The 25,399-nt window shown below is 60.6% G+C and overlaps 1 protein-coding gene across 7 annotated transcripts; it reads right to left on the bottom strand.

Annotated features, from left to right (window-relative positions):
• Nucleotides 1-46: 46 nt before the first annotated feature.
• Nucleotides 47-17,061, bottom strand: SSBP4 (single stranded DNA binding protein 4). 7 transcript variants are annotated; one of them, XM_060093882.1, is made up of 17 exons: nucleotides 16,050-16,437; nucleotides 7,876-7,948; nucleotides 7,443-7,504; nucleotides 7,272-7,356; nucleotides 3,774-3,863; nucleotides 2,995-3,054; nucleotides 2,840-2,909; nucleotides 2,586-2,653; nucleotides 2,434-2,501; nucleotides 2,059-2,104; nucleotides 1,927-1,962; nucleotides 1,772-1,826; nucleotides 1,618-1,688; nucleotides 1,461-1,539; nucleotides 1,033-1,061; nucleotides 779-886; nucleotides 47-408 (listed from the first exon to the last, which is right to left on the bottom strand). In XM_060093882.1, exons 1-17 carry the CDS (start codon nucleotides 16,106-16,108, stop codon nucleotides 379-381), a joined length of 1,089 nt encoding a protein of 362 aa, XP_059949865.1. In that variant the 5' UTR covers nucleotides 16,109-16,437; the 3' UTR covers nucleotides 47-378. The 7 variants fall into 7 exon arrangements, with proteins under 7 accessions (XP_059949865.1, XP_059949867.1, XP_059949862.1 ...); XM_060093884.1 differs by lacking the exon at nucleotides 16,050-16,437 and adding an exon at nucleotides 16,984-17,061 and having other exon boundaries at nucleotides 2,434-2,653; nucleotides 7,272-7,330; XM_060093879.1 differs by having other exon boundaries at nucleotides 663-886; nucleotides 2,434-2,653; nucleotides 16,050-16,443.
• Between the last annotated feature and the right edge of the window lie 8,338 nt (nucleotides 17,062-25,399).

Genomic DNA, 25,399 nt, shown 5'->3' with positions numbered 1-25,399 from the left:
AGCAGGCTGTGGCTGTTAAGCCAGAGTGAAGAAACCCGAGACCAGATGCCAAAAACCAAAATCGAGTTATGTTTATTGATGGGGCCCACCCCTGCTCTCCAGGGGAAAAGAAGTCCCCCAAGGAGCCCCCTGGACAAAACAGAAATGGCGGGAGGGGCCCATACAGGAAAGAACGTCTCTGAGGTCCTTGTGTTTTTTATAAAATGAGTCCTTCGCGCGGGGCCTCCCAGCCATCCAAGCCTTGACCGGGAGTCCAGTTGCCCGCGGTGTGACCTCAGACCCTCACCCTGCAGACCACCCGAGCCCCTGGACCTTGGCCCCGGGCAGGGGCGCTGGGCAGAAGCCGAGGTCGGCAGTGGGCAAGGGGCTGCGGCCCCATCACACGCTCATGGTCATCCCGGGGGAGTACTGCGGAAAGACGAGGGGGTGGCGCGCGGGGGCCGGCTCAGTTCCGGCCTAGGCTGGGACCCGCCCCCGGGGGGAAGGGGGGACAGGGCGGGATGGACGTGGGATGGAAAGGGACCAGGTGGCAATGCGTGGGGAGGCCGCCCTGGGCCGCGGGTCCCAGGGTTGGGGTGGGATGTGGGCGGGGCGGGGCGATAGGGCGGGCCTGGGGAGGGGAAGGCGGGAGGAAGGGAAGGATGCCGCGGCCGCCCCCCCACCTGGCCCGCCGCGGTCACGGTCTTGCTCTGGCCCCCCGGCCGCCCCGCCGGGGTCTGCCCGCCAGGCCCCTCCGGCCCGACGCCGCCGCGGGGGGGGAGTCGACGCAGTCGCTTACGCTTTCGCTCGGGAACGGGTGCAGGAAGGTCCCGGCGGCCGCCATCTCGCCGTCGTCCCGCGGGGTGCCCGGGGTGTTGCTCAGGCCGGCCACGGCGCCGGGGGAGCTCTGGGGGCGGCCGCGGTCAGAGCGGAACACCCCGCCACGCGGGGCAGGCCCCGACCGCCACGCGGCCCAACCAGGACTAGGCCTCTCCACGGGGGACGACCCCGCAGCCCCGCCCCCCACCCCCCGCGGGAGCGCGGCCCCCTCACCTTCGGCAACCCGTCCAGATCGCCCGAGCCTGTGGACCGACAGACGGCGGTGACGCGGCTCAGACGCGCCTGCGCCGCCGCCAAGCCGGCTCCACCGACCCCTTTCCGAACTTCCCCGGCGGCCGCGCCCCCTTCCTCGGCCCAGCCCACTGGGGCACCGCCGGGGGTCCCGGGCGGAGGGCCCAGATCGGGGGTGGTGGGTCAGTGCCGGCGGCCGGGCGTCCCCACGGTTTAGTTACTGGACCCTGCCCGCAGCGCAGCCCCAGTCACTGAGCCCAGAGAAGCTCGGAGCGCGCCCCCAACGCCGGTTGAGCACAGAGGCGGAGGGGCTGAAGGGGGCCGCCAGGGGGCGCACGAGGCTCGCGAAGCAGTGGGGCGGGGGCGTGTGTGTGGGTGTCTATGTGTGTCCCGGGACTCCGCCCACTCACCCAGGGATCCGTTTACATGGTGAGGCTCCATCGCACTCATGGCGGCCATGGGGGCCTCCGGACCAGGGCCAAGCGGGAACTGCAGGCAGAGGAGCAGCTTGTGCCTCGGGCCACCACCTCTCCGCCCCCACCCCGACCCCCGCAAGCCCCAGCTCACATTAGCCCTGCCGGCGCCTGGCCCGATGGGGTTCATGATGGTGTACATGTTCTCACTGGAGTTGGTGGAGTCTGAGGCAGCACGTGAGGGGGCGGGGTGTGAGAGGGCCTCACCCAAACACACCCCTCCCTATGCCCCGCCCAGGCTGTAGTACCTCCAGGGCTGGGCATGATGGGTGTTCCAGGGGGCCCACCTCCTCCTGGGGGTCCCTGCACACAGAGGGAGACACAGAAGGTGAGAAAAGCCCTCCAGCTGCCACCCCACAACCCCTGCCCCCAGGTCGGGTGTCCCAGCTTCGGCATCACTCACCGTGTAGCTGCCAGGGGATGAGGAGGAGTAGGGGATCTGGGGAGATAGGCAGCTGTGAGCAGTCCGCTCACTCTACCAACACGCACACTCCTAATTTCCCCCCACCCCCACCAACGCCATCCCGACACTCACCGAGTTGCCACTGGGGCTGGCCCATGGGCCACGCACTCCGGGTCCCCTAGAACAGACAGTGGTGGACCCTGGGTCTAAGCCAGGCGGTACACAGCCCCCCAGCACACACTCCCTGACACCCCCAGCCTGCCCCACGTGCCCTCAGAGCAGCAGATGTTGGCCGAGAAGTAACCAAGCACAGATGCCAGGCCAGCCTTCAAATCCCAACCCCATCCATCACTCACTGGTCTTTGAGCCTGAGTTTCCCCACCCAGCAGTGGTGTAAACAGTATCGGGGCTCTTGTGCGGCTTCGGGGTCTGCCCCATCATACCCAGCCCATGAAGCTGGGTGGTGGCCCGCATGGGCACACTCCCGGGGGTTCCTGAGGGCCTTACATGTTCATGGTGGGCAAACCCGGGCCAGCAAGAGAGTTGGGTGGGGGCCGCATGCCACTTCCGTAGCTCTGTGAAGGTAAAGGGGCCGTGAGAGGGCAAGCCGAGAGAGGGCAGCCCCTGAAGCTCCCCTGTCGCCTGGGCCCAGCCCTTACCTGGGGCCCAACGCTGGTCATGCCCCGAGGAGGCGTCACCCTCTGCATCGGGCCCATGCTCGAATGACCTGGGGGCAGAAGGAAGAGGGCTCAGGCCGCGGCCGTTCCCCGGTGTGGACAGGCGCTGTGCTGGGGGTTGGGGGTGTTCCTGCACGGTGGACGGCGGCGGGGAACTGGCTCTGGGATCCTGACGGGAGGCGGGGAGGCGGGGAGGCGGGGAGGCGGGGGACAGCAGCGGGAGCTTCCCTACTCACCCTGAGCACGTGGGGAGGGGTCCATGGCGCCAGGGAGGAGGGGCTGGGAGCCGGGTAGGCCCACGGGAGGCTGTGGAGGGGGAGTGGCAGCACTGAGTGTGGGTGCCCCCACCCCGGCCCAAGTCCTGCCCCCCCTCCCCTCATCCCTCTCTCACCTGGCTCGGCATCCGCAGGGTGGGCCGAGGGCCCCCTGGGAACCGCGGTGACATGAAGGGCTGGAAGAGGTGGGCCGGGGATCAGCACCTCCCCCCACCTACTCAGCCCCCAAAGCTACCCGCTTCCTGCCGCACCCGGGCCCCCAGCCTGGACACTCCCCCTCCTCCAAGACAAGCCAGCAGACCTCAGCCAGCCGCGCCGGGGGCGTGGGAGCGCAGTGGGACGGGCCCAAGAGCCAGGGGGAAGGGTGTGCGTGCTCGAGGGGGCCGGGCACCACAGGTCCTTACCGGAACCTGAGGCCCCATCATGGGGGCGTTGGGGTTGTGGGGGGAGGCTGGGAGCTGGGGGGCCCTAGGAGGACAGAACCAGGTGGGCTGGGAGGAGCGAGGTCACCCGAAGTTCCACCGTTTCCTGTGGCTCAGCTGAGCCTGGCCAGGGAGGGGAGGGGACACCCGTGGAGGCAGGAGTGTGGGCCAACTAGCCCCATCTGCGGGACGTGGCGGGGGTGGGGTGGACCCTAAGGGGAAGGTCATGGGCAGGACCCGTGGTTCAGCGAGCCAAGCTGTGCGGCCCCAGGCGCCCCGACACACACAGGCGCAGGCCTAGTGCAGAGACCCCGCCCCCTCCCGCAGCGGGGGCCCAGGCCAGAGGGCCCCTCCCTCACCGGCACTATCGAGGCCCGCAGGAGCATAGCCACCCCGTCATTGCCCCTGCCTGTCACCCTCCCACACAAGCCCACCCAGGGTCAGGAGACAGGGAGCCCCAGCCCCGGCTATACCTGGAAGAAGCCGGGTGCCATGGGGCCTGATGCCATTGCATCATTGGGAGCCATGCTCCCCATCACCGGGCTGGGGGCCGCTGCAGCGCTCTGCAGGGGTGGGGGAGATGGCAAGAGCCAAGTCAGGTCACTTCCTGTCCACGTGTTTCCTTCTCTCCTCAAGCAGCTGGCCCCGCGGAACAAGGAACCCAAGCCATCCAACTACTCAGGCACGGGAGGATTTGCGGGGTGGGGGGCGGAGGGGGGAGGCGGCTCTAGGTGAGGGAAGAGCTGCGGCCCGTCCCCACCCTGGCTTAGCAACCAGATGTGCTGGGTGGCCCTCAGCAAGGGCTCTGCCTCCTTGCTGAACCCGTGACCCTGGAGGTGATCAGGGCCCAGCCTGGCTGAGCCCACAGCCCAGGTGATCAGGAACCTCAGCCCCTAATGTCCCCACCCTGAGGATTCCGGGGGTCTGAAAATGCCATCCACCCGGGACTCCAGTGCGTGCCACATCCTTCTAGCACAGGCTTGTTCTTTTGGTCTGAATCTAACTTCAGATGGGCGGGGGCACAGTCCCCCACTCCCAGCCCAAGCCAACCAGCCCTGATTCCTCCTGCCTGGCAATGCAGCTTAGCTGGGCCCCCAAGACACCTCAAACCAACAGACAGAAAAATCAATAGACAGCTTCAAGATGAACCTCCCTCCCAGAGGGCTCCTCCTTGGAGCTACTGTACAGACCACTCCCCCTCCTCCTCCTCCAGGAAGGAGGGGAAGGAAGAGCAGAACTCTGCAGTGGGGTCTCCAGACCCCCAACCTCTCTTCAGATGGAGGAGGGGAGAAGACCGGGTGCCTGAGAGGGGAGTTCCCATGTCTGCCAAGGGTGGAGATGCTGGTGGCAGGCCCAGAGTTGGCAGGGGGACAGGCTGACAGGCCACTTCCTCTGGTCGGTTCCAAGTCCCAGGCTTGTCTGCCTTTGGGGCCCACAGTGCAGGGGGAAAGGGGGAGATAGAGGCCTAGTCTTTAGGGCAGAGGAGACACATCAAAAGGACAGGGAAGGGGGAAGACTCTGCAGGCACTGAGTAGAGCACTTCTCTTAAGGCCCCTTAACTCTTGTCTCTGCATCATCTGCCCTCTCCCCTCTGCCTCCAGGCCCCAAAAGGAAGAGGCTGGTCTGTCTGGGTCACTGCTGTCCCTGCAGCTGGCACAAGCCAGCACACAGGGCCACTCAGGAATTTGTGGAACTGCAGCCATTTGGGTTCCGAAGAGTTAAGCACTTAGCCCATGGTCACACCGCGCACACTGCCCTACAGGAGTGGGGAAAGGGGCCCCTCGTCTGGGTCGGAGCAGGGGCCCTGGAGTTACACCCTTCCCTTTGTGGACTGACACCTGCCCCCTTCTTGCTCTTTCTCAAAGGTCAGCCTCTAATGGATTTCTACCCAGGCCCAATCTGGGAGGGTACCAGTGAGAGCACTCCCAGGGCCCAGCACAAATCTTTGAAAACCCAAGCGACCCCGGGGGTGGGGGGCGGGGAACGAAGCTCTCAGCCCCTCTCCAAAATGCTGGGTCACCCCTGCCCTCCACCTCGCCCTCTCCCACAAACACAACACGATGGCTTAGAGCAGCTACTCTCCCTGGCGCCGGCCTCAGTGGCTGGAGGCAAACAGCTCTGAGCCCTGGGTCTGTCCACCCCTCCCCAACCCTTACGGAGGGCAGGAGGGCAGCCCCCCTTTTGAGCCACAGCAGGCGCCAGAGCATTTCCTGGTTGGGGAGGGTGGTGGTGCGGGTGGCTGCCGCTCCAGACTGTGAGGTGTGGGGGCGGGGAGAAGATGGGGCTCCCCAACTCTAAGCCTTGAAGGGTTAATCCAGGGTGGGGGGGTGGGGGGGTAGGGCCCACCCTCCCGGTCGGGTGACCTGAGCTGGACCCCCCAAGTCAATCAACCACCCCCGGAGGCGCCAGCCTGGCCTGCGTTGCCATAACAACAGGCTGGGCGCGCTCGCGTTTCCTGGAGACGCCGAGGTTGGCCCCCAGCCGGGAGGCTCTGACTGAGCCCCCTCAGGGGGCGGAGGGCGGGAGGAGGGAGCCCCGACTGCGAGGGAGAGGCGGCAGAACGCCCCTTCACCCCACCCCCAGTAAGTGCGGAGGTGGGGCAGAACGTGTAGCTGGCTTCAGTCTGCTGACACAGGGACCCTGTCACCCCAGGGACGGGGCGCCACCCCCCTCCCCTGACGCGCCCCGCTGCCATGGTAACCAGCAGCGCGCCCCAGGAAGCGCTCTCATTCCGCTGGGAGACCGCGCTCTCCCCTCCCCGGAGGCGCCAGGCTCGGGGCGGGACGAAGGCAGGCGCGGAGAGGGGAGGGCTGCGCAGCCCGGGAGGGGAAACAGAGCTCAAGAGGCCCGGGAGAGGCAAAGGGAGGAGCTGGGGGCTACACTGGGGAGAGAGAGCCGGGCCCACGCGGAGTCACGCACGCACACAGCTCCACACACTTCTGTTACCCCAGTTCTGGCGGGACCACAACATGAATAGTGGGACCTGATGGGGGTGAACAGCAGCGACCTCGGCTCCCATAAATGCGCATACAGCGTGCATGGGGCATCTTCAGGGACATGGTGAACCCCAGCCTTCTCGGGCTGCACCCTGGCCCTGCAGAGGCCTGCACGCCTCCACAGGGGGACCTCTCTGTTGCGAGGCCGTGCGTGGTGTGGGACCCAGACTAACCGCAGAGGGCGGGGAACAGCCGGGCCCTGAGGGGCACAGCAGAGCAGAGGGCACAGCAGAGCAGAGGGCACAAGATGTGAAGGCGCCCGCTGCGGGAAGAGTGGTTGCAAGGGAGGGGGGAGGGCAGGGGGAACCTCTCTCAGGGGCCAGGTGGCCAATCCCCACGGGCCAGGGTGAAGAAGTTAAAGGCAGGGGGCTGCCATCTCCCCATGACAACAAGGTGCCGCCCGCCCCCTCACGTTACGCACCCTCCTCTAGGGACAGGCCTCTGACTCCCACTCAACTTGTACGAAACTGAGGCCAAAGACGTGAAGTCAGCAGCCCCAGTCGCAGAGCAAGGTTGGGAGATCTGCCAAGTGCTCGGCCTCTCCTGCTCCAGGGTGCACGGGCAGTTAGCCGTCCCCCAGCACCCCTGCCTGGGCCCCCACCCCAGAAGGCTTGGAAAGGCTGGGGTGGGAGGGGACAAGCAGTGGTGGCCGCCCATCCGGCCCCGCATACACGGAACTGGGCAGCCAGGGAGGCAGGAGCTGTGGTTCTGTCTACCTGGTTCCACATGGGGTTCACGTGAGGGGGAGCAAAGTAGGGGCTGGCCTCGGGAGGGTGTGGGGCTCATGGGGACCGTCAGGAGTTGGGTGCAGTGGGGGGGCAGAGGGACCCCACAGAAGCCATGATCTCAGGTCAAACCCCACAGCCCGGCCCACTAGCCCACCTGAGCCAGCTTCGGGCCATGCAGCCCCCCAAGGCTACAGGCCCCTGCTCACACCCGTGAGCCCTGGTCCCAGCCCCCAGGGCGGGGACTCACATAGTCCTGGAAGGCCTTGGCTTCACTCGAGTGCTCGCACGCCTCTCTGCGGTCGGGCGCTGCACAGTACAAGTCCCAGAACACGCTGTGGGCGGCAGGGGGGGACGATGGTTTCCCCACGCGCCCCCCCCAGCACCCCCCATGTCCCCCCCACACCAGCCTTGCGCGCACCACCACCAGGAATGCAGGAAGCCCGGGGGCTCCCCCAGCGTAATGTTCTTCTCCCATCGGATCTGCAGGGGAGAGGGAAGGAAGGTGAGGGCTAACGGCCTGGCCCTGTCTGACCCCTTCCCCTCCCAAGAGGCAGCCCCAACCCAACCCCGGGGGCCCAGGAAACACCGGGGCAGGAAACCAGCAGATCAGAGCAAGGGAGCCAGGAGGGGGACAGCTTGGTGAGGTGAGGGACAGAGGAGCGGGAGGCAGATCCTCAGATGGATGGACAGACACCAGGATGCCAGCCCCGCCGCTCCGCAGCCCTCAGTTCCCAGGGCACAACCCAACCCCACCACGGAGACCTGATAAAAATGGGGTAGGGAGGACCCCAGGGTGTGGGTGCCAAGGAAGGGGCTGGCTGTGGGGGCCCTGCCTGGCCAAGCCAGCTTACCTCGGACAGAAAGGTCTGGGCTGACTTCTGGGCACCAACGTGCAGCAGGTACTCATACACGTACAGCGCCAACCTGCAGGCGGGAGGGGTGGGGGCCGGCTCAGGCTCTCAGGAGGTCCGGGCGGCCCCAAAGCTCCGCCCCGAGGGTCCCTGGGAGGGGCTTTAAGGTGAGGCACCTGCCCTCTGGTGGGAAGGTGGAGAAGGGCAGGGGCCCACAGTGAGCCCCTCATCGTACCTACCACCTACTGCCAGCCTCACTCACTTCCCTCTGCTGGTCCCCCCCTCGCCCCACCTCCCCCACCTCTCAGAAGAGATGGCCTCCTCACCAGTTGCTCAGCCTGACCAACTCCTACACATCCATCAACACACAGCCTGCAGGCCCCTCTTCTAGGCAGCACTCCTAGCAGTCCCCAGCCCCCCACCTCCAGGCCAAATTCTGCTCAGTTCAACACCCCCTGATGGACCAAGTCCTGGCCCCATCCTGCCAATGCTGAGATCTTATAGCAGCCTTGGCCCCAGGGAGTTCCTTTCCTTGGAGGAACAGCTCCTGGGCTTCACTCTAGATTGTGCTCTGGGTGGGGTCTCCCAGCAGGCACCCTGGGCCATGTGGCCAGGGCCCAGCACCTAACTCACTCCCAGCCTCGCCTGGAAGAAAAGGGGCTCTCTGACCCGAGGTCTTCCTCCTCCAGGTTTCCCTAGACCCCATCCTTTTCCTCAGGATCAGTTCCCATCCACCAGTGGTGGCTATGACATACCCATACCAGCCCCCCAAGGGGGAGTCTGGGGACATGGGAGGTGGGGCCAGCAGTGCCACTCAGCTGCCACGGCACCGCCCTGTCCAAGTGCCCACAGTGCCCAGTACCCCTGGACACACCAACTTGGCCACTGCCCGCCCCAAGAGCACAGGCCACGCTCCAACCAGCAACACCATCCATGGGCCCACACAGGGAGGCCGGACCATCCACATTGCCTTCCAAGCCTTTCCATCCTTGGCCTCCACCCCCCAATCTGTCTTCCACACCTGCCAGCAGAGGGATAATTCCCCACCCGCTAGGGTCACCCATTCCCCAGCCCCCACTCTACCAGTACCGGTCCCTCCGGGCACCTCCAGGGTCTTCCTACTACCCAGCCAGGCCCCAGGTGGACCGAGGGGAGTCTGGATCTAAGACCAGGGGCTCCCCCAGGGCCAGCCTGAGGCTGCTCTGGTGAAAGCTGTAGGCCCTTCCAGATGCCTCCCCGCTCAGCTGGCCTCCCTCCCCTGGCTGATGGCCCCATCCTGAAATAACCTTGCTTTGACTCATTCTCCTGCTTTCTCTCACCCTTCCCAGCCAGGCTGCTCAATCCTCACATCCCAGCCCCCTCCGCAGAGCACCCCCGCCCCCAGCTCCAGCTCAGACCTCACCAAGGCAGTTCTAGCCCTTCTGTCCCAGGCCCCACCCCACGGCTTCTGCCCTTGCCCTGGACCCTCTTCCTTCCTTCATCCATCCATCCGTCCTTTCAGTCATTCATTCAACAAACATGCACCTCCTTGAGCAGTGAACACAACAGGCCCTGTCTCCCTGGAGGCTACCTGCTCGTGGGGAGAGACGGAGGAGCAAAAATACAAAGGAGGAGCTAAGTCATCTGGTGGGGTGGAAGGTAGTGTGTGCTACAGAAGTACAAGGGGGTACATTAGGGAGTCCAGGTGGGCAGCTGAACCAGGGCAAGGTATGTCCACAGCTCACATTACACCACGTGAGCTGTGACAGCCACCGGAGGGACAGAAACAGGGCACAGAGGGGTAGGATTTGTGGGGCTCACATAGTTCTGAGCATGGGTCTCCCCCAACACTGGCCAAGGTTCCTGCCTTGTCATCACACCCCTCTCGGCAGCGCCTCCAGCCCGGGCGCCCCCAGGTTCCAACATCGCACCCCGGCAGTATCCAGCATCCACCCTTCTCCAGCCCAGTGGTCTTCCTCACCCCCCAGCCTCCAGGCTCACCTGTCCAACTCACTCCTGGGACCCCCCTCCCTTTCTAGAGGCTTCCTGAGCCTTCACGAGTGGACTGCATCTATCAGGCCCGAGTCCATCAGTGAAGAAATGAACATGAAAAGTCAATGGGGCCAGAGGAGACACGAGCAGCCCCAGCCTGCTCACCAACGGACCCTCCAGGCAAAGAGAGAGGTTTGAAGAGATCCAGCTGGCCCCCCACCACCTTGGGGGAACAGTGCAGGGAATGAGGTGCACAGAGACAGGGAGCAAGACAGAGTGGGGGGATCCAGGTAGGCTGCCCAGAAGGAAAGCGCAGCAGGGCAGGGGGAGCACATGGGGGCTGCAGTCTGGCCCCACCCCCACCAAGGGCAGAAGCCTCTCCTCAGGGTTCAGGGAGCCTCCTGAAGAACATGTTGGCTCCCACTAAGGCCACCAAGGGCTCTATACTGCCAGCCCATCGGGTCCCTCTCCATCACCTCTCACCCTCCACTGTCCAGGGGTGGCATCCGACCCAGGATGCAGGTCCCGGAGCCCACCACTGCCCGCTCTCCTCCCTCCTCCCGCCCTGACCCAGCTCTCCTCTCTTCTCCCTGGGTGGCCTCCCCTCCTGCTTTTATGTTGATGACTGACATGGTGCAGCTGCCCACAGGGTTCCTCCAGCCCGGCCTCCCCCTGGAACTCAGGGTCTGCTGTCCACTTGACATCTTAAAGGCCCAGCCCCACCCCAGCTTCTTCCTCTCCTTCCCGTCCTGTTCCCTGACCTGGGTGGTCTTGACTCACATAGGTGCGGCGCAAGTGTGAAGATCCACCTAGCTGTCCCCCAGAGATCACTACATTTATTGAATTTAGGGGGAAAACTTAAGGGAAAAGCACTCTCTCTCCTGACTCTGAGCCTTCTCCCTGCCTTCCTCAGCACACACTTGGTCCAGGCCACCACTATGACTTACCTGGATTTCAACAGGGCCCCTCCAGGGGCTGCTTCCTCCCCTCCCCACCAGCACTCCTCACTCAGACCCTCCAGTGCCTCCCACACACATTGGCCACTCTCTACCTCTCCACCCCAGGGCCTTTGCACAAGCCATTTCCCTGCCTGAGACACTTCTGCTAGAGACCCTCATGGCTCCAAAGTCACGGGGCAGAGGCTTCCCTATCACTTCTAACGGCAGCCCTGCTCCATTCTCCACTTGCCCCCCATCATATTTATCTCCATTTGACACAAGGCCCTCTGCTTACTGCCTGCAGCCCCCACTGGATGTAGCTTTGGGAGGGCAGGGACTTCGTCTCACTCCTGAGCTTACACAGCACTGGGCATCCTGGGCCCCCAGCCACTCCAATGAATGAACGAACCAACCCTGAACCCCCTCGCTCCTGGGATGTCCAGTAGGCACTTATGAATGTCAGCACTTACTTACTATTCTGATGTTAAGGATTTGGGGTTTTATCCCAAGAGCAAAGAGGAGCCAGAGAAGGTTTTCAGTTTTGCTTGATTTCTCTTATATGCTGGTACTTTAATTTTTATCAAGATCAAGTCTCAGAGACTGTGAGCAGCTTTGTTTTTAGTGAAAACTTCTGAAGCCTGGACATCTGGTCAGGTTGTTTCAGGACCTCCAGGGCCCGCCACTCAGGGAGGGCTTCTGGCTTGCAGGTCACTGTCTAGGCCCTGAGATGGGTTGTGGGAAAGGGCCTGGGCTCTGGATCCAAATCCTGGCCCCACCCCAGCCCTGGTCAGCAAATGACCTGCAGAATGAAGAGCCCACCCATCAGAGGGGCTCCCGATGCAAGAGGGCAGGAGATAGGAGGGAGTGTGGGGTGCACCGGGGGCCCTCCCTCCAGAAGGAACGGTGACCTGGAGGATACAGGGTGCCCAGACCTGGAGTGCTCACGGGGAGAAGCTGCAGCTGCGCAGGGAAGGAGTGACAGAATGGGGTACTGGAGCCTCCCGGACTAAAACGCAGCAGTACTACCTGCATCATCAAGAATTACCATAATAACCAAGAATTAAGGTAAGAGGTGCTCCCTGCCCGGCTCCCCCTCCCCCTTTAAAGCCCCTGGAGGCACATACTGCTGGGGGCTGGGAGAAGCCCTCTCTACTCAAGGCCTTGTGTCACCCCCTCACCCCCATCTAATCCATCACCAGGTCCCACCGATGCCCCTAAGGGACTCTCCAGCCTACACATTTCCTCCCTCCCCTCTGCCACCCTCACAGCCAGGCCTTCAGCTCTTAAGAGCCAGGGTGGTGGCCACCCTCCTCACCGGCCTCCTGGCAGCCTCCACACTTGCCCCTTACAGCCTTTCTCCTACCCAGCAGCCAAAGTAACCGCCCCCACTAACAAATTCCATCCCAGCATTTGCCCCCCAGATACTGCCTCAAGACCTTCCCAGAAAGCTCCCCTGTGTCCACGGGCTCTGCTCAGCCTCCAGGACTCAGTTCGGGGGCTCCTTTCTCAAGAACCTCTTACCCATGCACCCCCCTCCAACAAGGATGCCCACGGGCACGGGCACCTGGAAGCCCAGCTAGGGATGGGACAGACACATGGTGAGTCCCTTGCCTGCTGGGATAATGAACAAACTACCTGAGGTGATGTGCCCACATCAGAACTAACCCTGGGGACTTTCCTGGTGGTCCAGTGATAGAGAATATGCCTTCCAATGCAGGGGACGCAGGTTCTGTCCCTGGTCAGGGAACTAAGATCCCACATGCTGCTGGGCAACTAGGCACGCGTGCCACAACTACTGAGCTCACGCGCCTCAATGAGAGAGCCCGCGTGCTGCAACCTACAGAGCCCACGCGCCACAATTACAGAGAGAAAACCCGCTGCCACAATTAAAGAGAAGCCCGCGTGCTGCAACAAAAGAATCTGCATGCCTCAACGAAGATCCCGTGTGCCACAACTAAGACCCGACGCAGTCAAAAATAAATAAAATAAATAAGTACTAAATAAATCTTAAAAACAAAACTAATCCTGGGAGAAAAACACAAGACGCCCAGTGACACTGACAGTGACCATCACTTACGGAACTATTCTAAACCCACGTGGCAGCACTTAAAGTGTTCAAGGATGTACACACACGATGCAAACATTTAGATTTCTCCCCTCAACTTAGGACAGCACACCCTTTGGGGCTGGAAGGGGGAAGGGATGCAAAGGGGACACAGGGGCCTTCAACTGTCCCTGTTACCTTCATCTTATTTAAAGAGACCTGAAACCAGTGACCGAATGCAAGCGCTAGTTAGTTCTGGGTGGGAAGTGATCTCGGGGTTTCCCTGTAGGTTGGAGTGTTCATCATTTACACAAGGAGAGGCTGTGTCTTCCTGCAGGCAGCCCACTCAGACCCCAGCCTCCCTCTCGCCCACCCTGCCATCCCTTCCCTGTATTCCCTGGACCCAGCAGTCACCACGGTTTGCTGTGAGCCCCCAAGAGCAGGGACCCACCATCTGTGCACCCAGCAGGCGCTAAGTCCATTTCTGGGACAGGCTAGCCCAGACCTAGTGCTGAGATGGGGAGCCAGAGGGGGCTCAGGACAGGGGCCCAAGAAGGAAAAAGGAGAAGGGCAGGAGGAGTCAGGAGGGTGAGATCAGGGAGGAAAAAACAGTCCCGGAGAGTCGAGCAGTGGAACCCCCTTCACCCCATTTCACGGAGGAGGAAACCAAGGCCCAGAGACAGGAAGTGGCATGATCGGTGAATGCCTGTGAGGGGTGCTCTATCTGCAGCCTCTCCCCCAGTCCTCGTGAGAATCCTGCAAGGCCGGCTGTCCGCGTTTCAGAGGGGAAACTGAGGCTCAGAGTAACAAGCCCGCCTCTCTAGTGTATCAGCCCCAAGCATCTGAGAGCTCTCCTGTGCCCCAGAACCTGAGTCTTCAGCAGGGTCCTTCCTCTCCAGGGCCTGGCATCCCTGTCAGTGAAGTGGATGCCACCATCTGGTGTTTTCCAAACTTTCTTTAGTGGCAAAACCTCGTCTCCAAGCCAACGCTGCTACAGGACCCTCTAGACAAGAAATGGATGAGCGCAGGATGGCTCTGGCCAAGAAGTCAGATAACCCCCTCTTCTACCCCTAGCCAAGAGCCGAGGCCCAGTTCAAAGACTCAAAATCTCTCCTGGACTGTCTAGTGGGATTGAAACGCAACTCCAAACACCATCACCCCAGCTCAAACCTATTTCCTCCCTTCTCTTATCTCCATGGCCACCCCCTAAGCTGCCACCATTAGCTCTCTCCCAGATAACTGTGCCTGCCTCCCCCAGGTCTCCCGGCCCTCTACCTTCACGCGACCCCCAGTAAGCCCCACTCCACAAAGGAGCTGGAGTGTACTTTCGAACGAACACAAGCGTCTCTGGCCCACACAGCACATCCCCGCCCTGGGCACTAGCCCCAGCTCTTTGGCCTGGCCTCGCCCTAGGGCCTTTGCACTTGCTGTGTCCTCAGCCATCAGCTCTTCCTCCAGGTTGCTGCACACCTGACACACCTCCTCACACTTCACTACCGCCCACTTTCCCATTTTGCTTTTCTCAGAGCATAGCTCCAGATCCTCCCATCAGCTTGCTGAGTAACTAACTCACTTTCCTCCTAGCTAGGATGTGGGCTTCTTCAGGGCCAGGGCTTGGCTTCCCAACCACTACACCCCAAGACCCAGCCCAGTACATGTCTGAACAAGTGAACGATTCCCACTGGGGGAGTGGTAGCCCCAGAGCCCAGAAGCCAGGGTACAAGGATGGCTGGAGATGTGCCAAGATCCCCAGGAGTGGGGTGCCTACACACCCCCTGCTTCCAACCTGGGCAGGAGCCAGGTGCCAGTTTCAAAAAGTCTTCCTGCTTAATGGTGCTTGGAAATGGACCCCAACCTCATAACTGTGCAGACAGACAAGAGAGATCTGGAAGGGCAGTCATCTGTCTAGCATCTTCTGGCCAGAAGAATCTCTTCTCCAAAATGACCCCGAGGCTGGGTAGAGAATGGACACTCATCCTTGGGTGGGGCGGGGGAGAGGTGGTGTCCCAAGGTCAGTCCAGGAAGAAAAGACAGGAGAGAGCCCGTATTCAGGGCTCCTTTTCACTGCCCAGACGTTCAATCCTCACTCCTGCTCTGGCCCTCAAAGAGAGTTATCATGAGACCTCTCCCCAGTAACCCAGCCTCCTAACTGCTCCAGCAGCTGGTTTCCCGCCCTAGGTGGCTTGACTTCTAGGATCCTGCAAATCAGCCATTGGCCATCAGACATCAGAAGCCTTCTCTTTTCCCTGGCACTTTAACAATATCGCAAACTGTTGGGTACCCTTGCTGTGAGACAGTCACACGTCCTAGCACCTTTCAAACACTCCCCAAACCTAAGAGACAGCACTGTTATTATGCCTGCATTTCTCAGGATAGGAAAATAAGCCTGAGAGGGAGTGCTCCCTCACCCAAAGCCACAGGGCAGGTAAGTGGCAGGGCAGGGCCAGCAGGCAAGCCCAACAGCTCAGCTGCCTCCCCACCCCAAGAAGCTCTGAGCGCCCTCCGCCCCTCACTGCAGAGTCTGGGAGTTAGGAACCTGCCCCTCTACCAGGCTGAGACCATCTGCTACCCACGGCCCAGCGCCATGCCCAGAACAAGTGGGGGCCCCAGGATTGTGAGCCTGCGGCTTCCCCAAGGGCCCCACCCAGCTGCCCCAGGCCCGGCTGGACAGGTGGCCTTTCAGGGGTGGGGCCGGCGCCCCTCAAGCCCTTCTCGCGTCTCTCAAGCTTTCGGTAAGGAGCGGGGGGGGGGGGGGGGGAGGCGCCCAGAGCGGCCAGTCTCGCCTGTCCGGGAAACTTCCCCAGAGGATGGGGGAAGCGGCACGAATGGCGACTCCGCGCGCACACGCGTTCGCAACCTCCCACACCCAAGGCTCAGCCGTCGGGAAGGTCTCGCGACTCTCTAGAACCGCTCGAATCTCGCGCACCCCCGCAATTTCGCCCCCCTCGGGTCTCCCGGGTCCCTTCTACTCTCACTACCTCTCGAATCTCGCGCGTCCCCTCAAGTCTCGCGACCCCTTAAGCCCCTCACGCCCCTTGGGTCTAGCGAGCTCCCCCGTAGCTCGCGACCCTCCAGCTCCTCCGCTCTCGCGCGCCCCTCAAATCTCGCTCCTGCCCCGCACCCACGTGCCCCACGCGGTGCCCGCCGGCGTTAGGGCCACGGAAGCGGCGCGGCCACCGAGCCCCGCCCCCGTCTCCCACGGTCCCGGACCACCGACTCACTTCTCTCGTGCCTGGCTGTCGGAGGGTACGGCCGAGCCCTTGCCCCCCTTGGCGTACATGCTGCTCCGTGCCGCCGCCGCCGCCGCCGGGGCCCCACACCTGTCAGGCGGCGCCGCGGGCCGCGCTCCCGGTCGCCATAGCTACCCCGCGCCCCGGGCCTCACCGCCCCGAGCCCCGCGCGGGCATCGCGGGCATCGTCCGCGCGGGGGAGCTCCAGACGGCCGAGACGGCGGCGGCGGCAGCTCCAGCTTTGGCTCCGGCCGCGGGTTTTATTTTCTTCCTCTCTTCCCTCAGCGCGGGCTGTTCCGGGAAGCGCGCGCCCCCTCCTCCCGCCGCGCGCGCCCCCGCCCGCCACCTCCCCGTCGCCCGCGGGCGCCGCTCTTAAAGGGGCGATGGCGTGAGCGCGGGTGGGTCCCGCCGCCGGGACCGTGGGCCGGGCGCGCACGCGCAGTGCCCGCCGCGGGGGGAGGGGGCGCGGGGATACACATACTCGGTGCGACTGGGGACAGGCACCCGGGGGCACACAGCGGGACACAGCTGATCACGGCTACACACACACTTTCCAGATACACCCAAATTGTACACCCAAGAACACAGCCACACACTTAGTTGCGGCTACACTCTCTGACACAGGACTCTGCACACATAGTCTCTATAGCTACTGTAACAACTACTGATAGCCCCGTAAAGCTACAGACAGTCATACTGGGTGTATCGCCCCGCAGAGCTACCCACGCCCAGCACGGGTGGGAACCGCCACACACACAGTCTGCCCAGGGATACACTGTCATACACGCAGGTATACACAGCTCAAATAGTGGCTGTTACAAAACATTGAAACACACTCGACGCTCACATACGCACACAGCCGCACAGAGACACGCATCGGCACCGCTATGCCACAGCTTCCAACAGCTGTGGAAAGAGCCCTCACCCTGGGGCACACCGTCGCAGCCTCCCGAGGGCTCCACACAGGGACCTGGGGTCTCATCGAACCACAGATGGCTCAGTCACACGCAACACACAGTCACACAACACAGATACATGCAACACAAAGACACCACACAGACAAGAAGCTCCTGGGGTACCCAGGCCACACCCTGGGAGCTACCCTGCATTGCCCCACAGTCACACTTCCGTGTCAATTGTGTAGGTGCTGGGTGACTTGACTGACTGCGTCATTCCCGCTGGCTCCGCCTCTCAGCCTGTGCTGCCAGCTGTAAATATTCCAACTTTAATAGCACCTTTGCAGGAGTCAGGGGTGCAGGCAGTGGGCACCCCATTCTCCCTCCTAGGGCCCTTCTTCTCCCCCCCAGGAGGTGTGCAGAGGAGATGGAGGCCGACACCGAGGCAAGGACACCCGCAGGGCAGGGGTGTCTGGGGTGGGGGCGGAGGCCTGTGTGCCAGGGTACCTGTGGGCAGTGTGCGCCGGACGTGCGTGGGCTAGGTGGCGGGAGGCGGTCCAGTTGTGACTCTAGGTCTAGATGCTTCTGTGAACGTTTGCCATAGGTTTTTTTTTTCTTTTTACGACCACAAGTGTGTGTGTAAACACGCAGTTCCTGTGTGAGTGCACGTGTGCGTCGTTGTGCGTGGGGGGTTGGCAGGCACCCAGTCGCTGTCTGGGCAACTGTCCCTGGCTCTGCGACGGTGGTTATGTGTCCGCAGCGGCCGTGCGGGGCCGAGTGACGCCGCGTCAGGTTTTGTGCACTAGTGTGTGTGCCTCCCCGAATGGGTGTATTGCTGGCCCCCTGGGACGTGTGTTGTGTGGCTGTGCGCTCACATTTCCTGTGTCGTGTGTTGTGTGTTGATCGGAGCGCCCCTCCCGCTGCCGGCCGACCCCCCATTATGCCTCCCTCTTAGAAGTCCCCCAACGGCCTCCCCCCGACCCAGGTCTTCTGCCGGGCGGGAAGTCTTGAACCACTGCGGTTCCAGACAGGCGGAGAGGAAGGGAAGGGCCAGGCCGGCCCCAGCCCCGCCTCCATCCCGAGGGGCCACAGCCGGCGGGGAGGGGGGGACACGCCAACCCTTCCCACTTCCTGTCCAGCCGGTCGTCCCCTCCCCCAACTTCCTCTCCCGCAGACCTCCCGGGCCCCTGGCCGGCGCGGAGGAGGGGCCCTCGCTGCGCACTAATGGGGGCGCGGCAGGCCAGCTTCAGTCGGACGTCGAGATGGGGACTGCCCAATGCCCCGGGGGCCACCGGTGAACGTGGGCGTCAAGGACACCCTCATCTTAATACCCGTTCCCATCACCGCTCTCCAACAAAGACTCCCGGCCAGGCACAGAGAGGGTGTGACTCACCCAAGCCACACAGTGTATTGGTGACAGCTGTGATTCCCACGGACGCTCCCCCCCCCAGGCGCCCCCATTTATCTCCTAATGCTCTGTTGCTCCCCAGAATTCTGTGTGCCTTGGGCGGGTCCATGGCCCTCTCTGAGCTCCGGTTCCTTGAGTCGATGTGAGTCTTCATCCTCCCCACAAACATTTATTGAGTGTCTCCTGTGTGCCGGCCTCTGTGGACCCAGTCGGGACACGTTGCTACTGCTTGTGGAGCAGAGGGTCTGATGGGAAAGGCGGACAGTCAAAAGCTGGCGAACAGTAGGATAATTTCAGGGAGTTCCACGTGATGGGCAGAGGGAGGGGACCCCGGTGAAGAGGACGGGGCGACCGCAGGGGCGGAAGGCGGAGGGAGGGAGGCTGGGAGACGGAGGCGCCCGTGGCGGGGCTAGCTGCGGAGGGGGAGGCGCGGCCGGCGGGAGAGACTAGCGCGGTTCTCATGGCAACAGGGACGGATCTCCAAAACACTGCCTCGGCGCTGGCGGAAAAGTCGGAGAAGAGCAAGCTCTAGCCCCCATGCGGTGTCCGGGGAGCTGAGCCGCGTGCACAACCAACCAGAAAGCACGCCTTGCAAAAACATATATATATATATATATATATATATATATTAATAAGGGGAGGGGGTGGATCCGAAAGATCTGGAAGAATAATGTTCAGATTGTAGTCACGGCAAGTGCAAAGGCCCTGAGGTGGGCACACGGTTAAAGTGTTGGAGGCAGAGCGAGGAGGGCGAGGGGGAAAGGAGGAAACGGGTCGGGCCATTCCTGGCGGGGACGGGTTGGCCTTTTGTTTTAAAAGGAATAGGGAGCCACAGGAAGGTGTGTAGCCGCGAGGGGCGGGATCTGCGTCAGGATTTTAAGAAGCTCCATGGGGCTGCCAGGTAGATCGGGATGGCGTGGAGGAGGCAGGGAGGTTGACCCGGTAAGAGGCTCAGGAGGACCTGGTAGGCCAGAGAATTGATTTAGGAGCCGGTGTGGGGGCGGGGGACGGTAAGCATGGAGCGCTAAGGGTTAAGGCTGGGCCCCAGACCTGCGGCTCCTTTGCCGGCTCTCGGTCGCCCCCGTGTGGCTGCCGAGGACTGCAGCCCTGAGCTGGGTCTCTGACTCTTGGGACCACCGACGCCCCCAAACCCCAGCCCCTTCAGGTCGGGGTCGGTGCCTGGGAGAGCCCGAACTCGGCTCTGCTTGTAGGGCAGGGGGATTGCCTGCAGGAGGAGCCATCCCTCCCCTCACTCCCTTCCAACCCTTCCATTCTTCAGACCCACCTCTCGGCCTTTGCACTGGCCGTTCCTGCCTCCTGGAGCGCTCTTTTCTCTGGCTCTTGGCCTGGCCTGTTCTGGCCTCCTTCGACTTTTGGCCGCATTATTCCTTCTTCTCCCCCACTCGCCCTTCTCTTTCTCCTCCTCTCCCTCTTTTCCCTTCTCCTCCCTCCTCCTCCCCTTCTTCTCGTCCTCCTCCATCTCTCCCTCCCCCTAACTCCTTGCTTTCCGTGGCCATCTCCTCCAGATTACTGGTTCTTCACTAGCCTTGGCTGGACTTGTCACTGTTACGATAAAATAATGCCTAAGTCATCTGTTGGCAGCTTCCGCCTCCCTCTGGATCTGCTCTCCCTGCAGACACAGCGGTAGGGGTCCATAAATATGTTGCTTGAGTCGTTGGGAAGGCTAGTTTGGTTTTTCCCGATGATGGTTTTTCCTCTCCACAGGAGGTGGAAGCAGCCGGTTAATGGGGAGGGGGGGACAGGGGGAGGGAGGGATTCGGGGAGGGGCCAGGATCCAGGCTGGAGACCCCTGCAACCCCTCCTCAGCCGTGCGTGGGAGGCGGCCACAGCTGGGAGCAGGGTCTGCGTCGTGAGACGTTTCCTTTCAGAAGCTGTAATTATGGGTAATTTTCTAAGTGCAACACAAAAATTAAAACCCAAACAACACCGGGAGGGAAGAAGCCACAGCAGCTGGTGAGCACCGGCGCAGGCTGGGCTGCGGGTTCCAGCCTAGACCTGGTGGGAGGAGCAAGTACGGGGAGAGGGGGTTGTGAAGGGACACAGGGCGGAGGGTCATTAAGACAGGCTGGACTCTTTGGACAGCCAGCAAACCCTTGTAGTCTCGGGTTTGCGAAATGGGGGTTATACCCTAAGGCTGATCACCTGGAGGCGGAACTCCCCGCTTGGAGGATCTGGACCTGGGTTTGAACCCTGGCGCTGTCGGTCCAGCTGTGTGGCCTTGAACCTCAGCTCCCAGGCTCTCAGGGTCTTGAGGAACTCAGGCGAGAGAAGGGACACAGGAGGACTGAATGGAGGAGCCTCAGTCAAACCTACAGCTCACTCCCCCGTTCATCCTCCGCGAAGCTCAGCCTGAGCCAGCACACTGCCAGGCTTCCAGCACCTTCCATGGCTCCACAGCTCACAAATCAAGACTCCGCCCCTCCGCCCTGCACTTTCCAGAGTCAAACTAATCAGTAGGAATTGGTACGCCCAGCTCTGACCATCCCTTAAAATCCTCCCAGCAGCCTCCTGAGAGAGGCAGAATTTTTTTCTCCCCATGTTACAGAATGGGGAAACTGAGGCCCAGAGAAGCATGAAGGGAGACACATGGGCGACCCAGAGGCAGCACCCCACTCACTGGAGTGCACCCAGCTCCCTGTCTGGGTCTGGGATACTCTGGGAGATTGGAGGCATTTTGTGGAAACCTCAAGAGCAGGGAAGGGAGAAATGGGGGAGGGAGAAACCTATCGCAGCTACAGAGAAAGTTCTGCAGATCTGAGGCTCAAAGCCGGGGAGTCACTCGCCGGGGGACACACATTAGAGAATGGAGGCACCGGGTCCCACTTTGGGGTGCCCTGGCAACGCCCCTCCCTCACCACCTCTCTCTGGAGCTCCGCCTCTCTTTCTGTGGTGGAGTTTCCATGGCAACCTAAAGTCCTAAGATCCCGGGGCGGTACAGGGGGAGGGGTCTTTTCTTTCCTTTTGGTGGGGGGCTTCCTCTGCTGAATAACAGCACTGGAGAGTGGATGCTCACTAAGCACCAGAAACTGGGCAGTTTTGTCCATGATCCTGTTGCCTGCACCCAGCTCATTCCCACCCCAAAGCCTCTGCACAGGCTGTCCTCCCGGCCTCGGACACCCTTCTCCAGCCCTTCCCCGGCCCTTCCCCATAGCCCGCCTCTCTTTGTCCTTCAGGCCTCAGAGAGGCCCTCCAGCCATCTGGATCACATTGCCCTGTTGGGTTTTCCCGCAAATCTTATTTTTGCACGTTGATTGCCAATGTCCCCAGTAACCCATGAGTTCTGTGAGGGCAGGGAATTCGATTATTTTGTTCAGTGCTATGTCCCTAGCACTTACAAGTCTTGGCACACAGGCGCTTAATAAATACCTGTTGCCGACCGAATGAGTTAAAAATTAGCAACGTCCCCTCTGTTCTGGGGTCTGAGGCCTCCAGTGCCCTCCTTCAGGGGTCTCAGCCTGAGAGCGACACAGACCGTCTTGAACTCCCCCCATCCTCCCCGTGTTGGTCGGGATGGAGTTTGGGAGTCAGAGAAGTGGGAGGGACCAATTCTCTGCCTCTTTCAAAGCCACCAGAACCTGAAATCCCAAGCCTGGCCACACGAGGGCAGCAGAGATTCGCAAGCACAACTCCGGAGGGTCCCAGCGGGCCCCGCCTTTGGAGTGGCTCTTGAGACCCCAAGTTTCAGGCATGGAATCTGGTACACCTCTGTTGACCTTGCCCATGCCCCCAAGTAGGCTTCCAAATATATATTTACATATTTATGTACTGACTTATTTCATGGCAAAAAGAAGAAAAATACAGAAAAAATCACCCAGTTCTCCCATCCCCCCCAAAGTGTTCTCATTTTGAGCTCTTACCTGCACATGTTTTTTTCCTTTTTTGTCTGTTTTCTTTTTTTTTTCCCTCGAGAGGTTTTCTTTGACGAACCCTGTTCAAAACTGCAAACCGCCCTGTCTTTCTCCAAATCCCCCAAATTCTTTTTAACTTTTCCTCTCCCCAGCCCTATTATTTCCTAACCTCCTTTAAATTTGCTAATTTACGGTTCTTCAGATCTCCCCCAACCTCCCACCCCTCCCCCAATTCACCTTTCTAAGGGTGAGAGTTTTGCTGCATCTGGTAGGTGCTCAGTAAATATTTCTGGAAGGAAGGAAATCTTACCAAAAGTAAAAAATAAATTAAATAAAACCTAGCAAATAAGCTAAATAACCTTCTTAGCCCCGCCACCCCCAGGCAGCCACTACCATGAAGTCAAGTCTAAACCTGCGCATCCAGGAGCGGCAGATTGTCATCGTGTGCCGTGCAATGGCTCTGCACACGCTTCTACGTAGATGCAGACAAATGAATCTTGTCTGAGCACAGTGTAGCCTAATGGTTAACCACACGGTTTGAGGGCTCACCCTCGGTTGCTGTAGAGCCTTGGGCAAGCTACTCAAACACACTGTGGCTCAGTTTCCCCGTCCGTGAAATGGGGGGTAATGACAGTTCCTACCTCAAGAAGCTATAGTGAAGATGACATTGCTTAATGCTTCTTAAATAGCCAGTGCTTGGCTGCTGCTATTTATAATTACTTAAAATGTTTTAAAAATCTGATGGCTTATAATGTTTCTTTATATTCCTCCACCTATCTTAATTTGGGGCCCCCTGGAAGTAGACTGGAGTTTGGAATTCAAGACAGTACTTATTTGGGAGGAAGCCCTGGTCCGGGTGAGAAGAGAGACGGGGACCTGCAGGGGTGCCAACGAGCAGGCTCCACAAGGCTGGGTTCCCAGTGGGCCCTCAAGAAGCCCGCCAAGAGCAAGTGCCTCAGAGACGTCCTACTGGACGGAGGAGGGAGGAGGAATCCGAGGCGTTTCTAATCAACTCTCCTTCCGTCTGTGGTCAGGACTGCTCCCAGGAGAGCCGTGTGGGCCAACATTGTGGCCTCCTGTGACCAGAGCAGCCTCAGCAAAGAAATGCCGGTCTGGCAGGTGGAGGGTGCTTGCCGACCGCAGCTGCCCTGGTGCCACATTTTGTTTGCCCACCCCTCTCCTAAAGGCATTCTTGGCTTCTAAAATTTTACTATAACCAACGAAGCCATGTGACCTCAAATAAGGTCTTTCCATTACATTAAGAATCAAGCTTTACCTTCTGAATTTGATTTTTGTGCATGATGGACCATTTACACCTCCCCCACCCTTGGGACACTCAGCTGGTGTATTAGTCACACACGGCCCGGTACCAGGCACATGCTAACGTTCACATTCGTCTCCCAGACCTTCACGGCCACCCTGCACGGTGGTTTTTACTGTCCTCATTTTACAAAGGAGGAAGCAGAGGGACGTCCCTGGTGGTCCAGTGGTTAAGACTTCGCCTTCCAATGCAGGGGGTGAGGGTTCGATCCCTGGTGGGAGAGCTAAGATCCCACATGCCTCCCAGCCAAAAAACCGAAACATAAAACAGAAGCAATATTGTAACAAATTCAATAAAAACTTTAAAAATTGTCCACATCAAAAAAAAAAAAAAAACCTTAAAAGAAAATTGGGGCTTCCCTGGGGGCACAGTGGTTACGAATCCACCTGCCAATGCAGGGGACACAGGTTTGAGCCCTGGTCCAGGAAGATCCCACATGCCGCAGAGCAACTAAGCCCGTGCGCCACAACTACTGAGCCTGCGCTCTAGAGTCCGCGAGCCACAACTATGGAGCCTGCGGACCACAATTACTGAAGCCCGGACACCTAGAGCCCATGCTCGGCAACAAGAGAAGCCACCACAATGAGAAACACACTCACTGCAAGGAAGAGTAGCCCCCACTCGCCACAACTAGAGAAAACCCATGTGCAGCAACGAAGACCAATCGCAGCCAAAAATAAATCAATAAATTTATTTTAAAAATTACAAAGGAAGAAGTGGAGGAACAGAGAGTTTAAGGTACTGGCCCCAGGTCACACAGCAATGAAGTGGCTCAGTGCACTGTTTGCTGAATTAACGCATGGAGGTCTGCAGTTGCTGGAGTCTGCTCACATTCCAGGTTTGCCCCTAAGTTGGCTTGGCCACCTTAGCCCAGCCCTTGGGCATCATAACTGCCTGTGGTCCTGACCAGCCAGCTCCAGAGCTCCTCAGAGGCCTCAAGATCCCCAGGCCCTGTAAAGGGCTTCTACTGTGGCTTGGGCTGTCTAGCAACCTGCCCTCCACCCCGCCTGGGGTGAGACTGGACTCTAAGAGTAGCTAGACCAGAGCCAGGGGATGGGGGTGCCGGTAGTTCAAAGGCTGTCACAAGGAGAATGGAGACTGCAGGAAGGGGCTGAGGCCGGAGATTTAGAGGCCTCGCCCTGGGGAAGCTCGGAGGTGGAGAGGGGTTGATTCCAGGTAAGTGTGAGAGCCTCGGGACAGGACTGGAGGTGGATGTGGGGAGGGGAAACCCTTGGCCCCTATCCAGCTCCCCAGACTAGGGACTCCTGGGGACACACCGAGGCCTCACCCAGCACAGGGTGTGTACAGGGGATCAGAGGGTGTTGGGCAAATGTGGCAAAGTTGTGGGACCACAAGTTGGTGGCCCTGAGCCTGGGTTACCCCAGGGCACTCCCCGCATCCCTGTCTTTGTCTTTGGGAGTGGTCTCTGAATTTCTTCTAGGTATCTCTGGGGTCTTGGGGATGTCTGGGTTTCTCTGGGGTTTCTGAAGGTCTCTAGGTGTCTCTGAGGCTCCACAGAGGTCTCTGTGATGACAGGTTGGCCCTGCCTGGGACTCATATGGGCAGGAGGGGGAATATGAAGATGAGCCCTCTGGAAGCTTCTGGTTCCTCTCAGCCAGGTTGAGGGCCAGTGTAGCCCCTCTTCCCACAGCCTAGCCATGGCCTGCCAGGGCTGCAGCAGGAAGGCCCAGGCCCCAGGCTCCCCCAGACCCACCTCCAGAACCCACTGTCTCAGGCCCCAAGCCGGCCTATCCCACGCCCACACAGCCCACCTCAAGCCTGAGTATATGGCCCTTTAGTTCCTCATTTCCTTCACTTCATTTCCTCATTTCCTCCTATTCTAAGAG

This window comes from Mesoplodon densirostris, chromosome 3 (genome assembly GCF_025265405.1).
Source record: "Mesoplodon densirostris isolate mMesDen1 chromosome 3, mMesDen1 primary haplotype, whole genome shotgun sequence".
NCBI lineage: Eukaryota > Metazoa > Chordata > Mammalia > Artiodactyla > Ziphiidae > Mesoplodon > Mesoplodon densirostris.
This window is presented reverse-complemented; position numbering and strand designations above follow the sequence as displayed.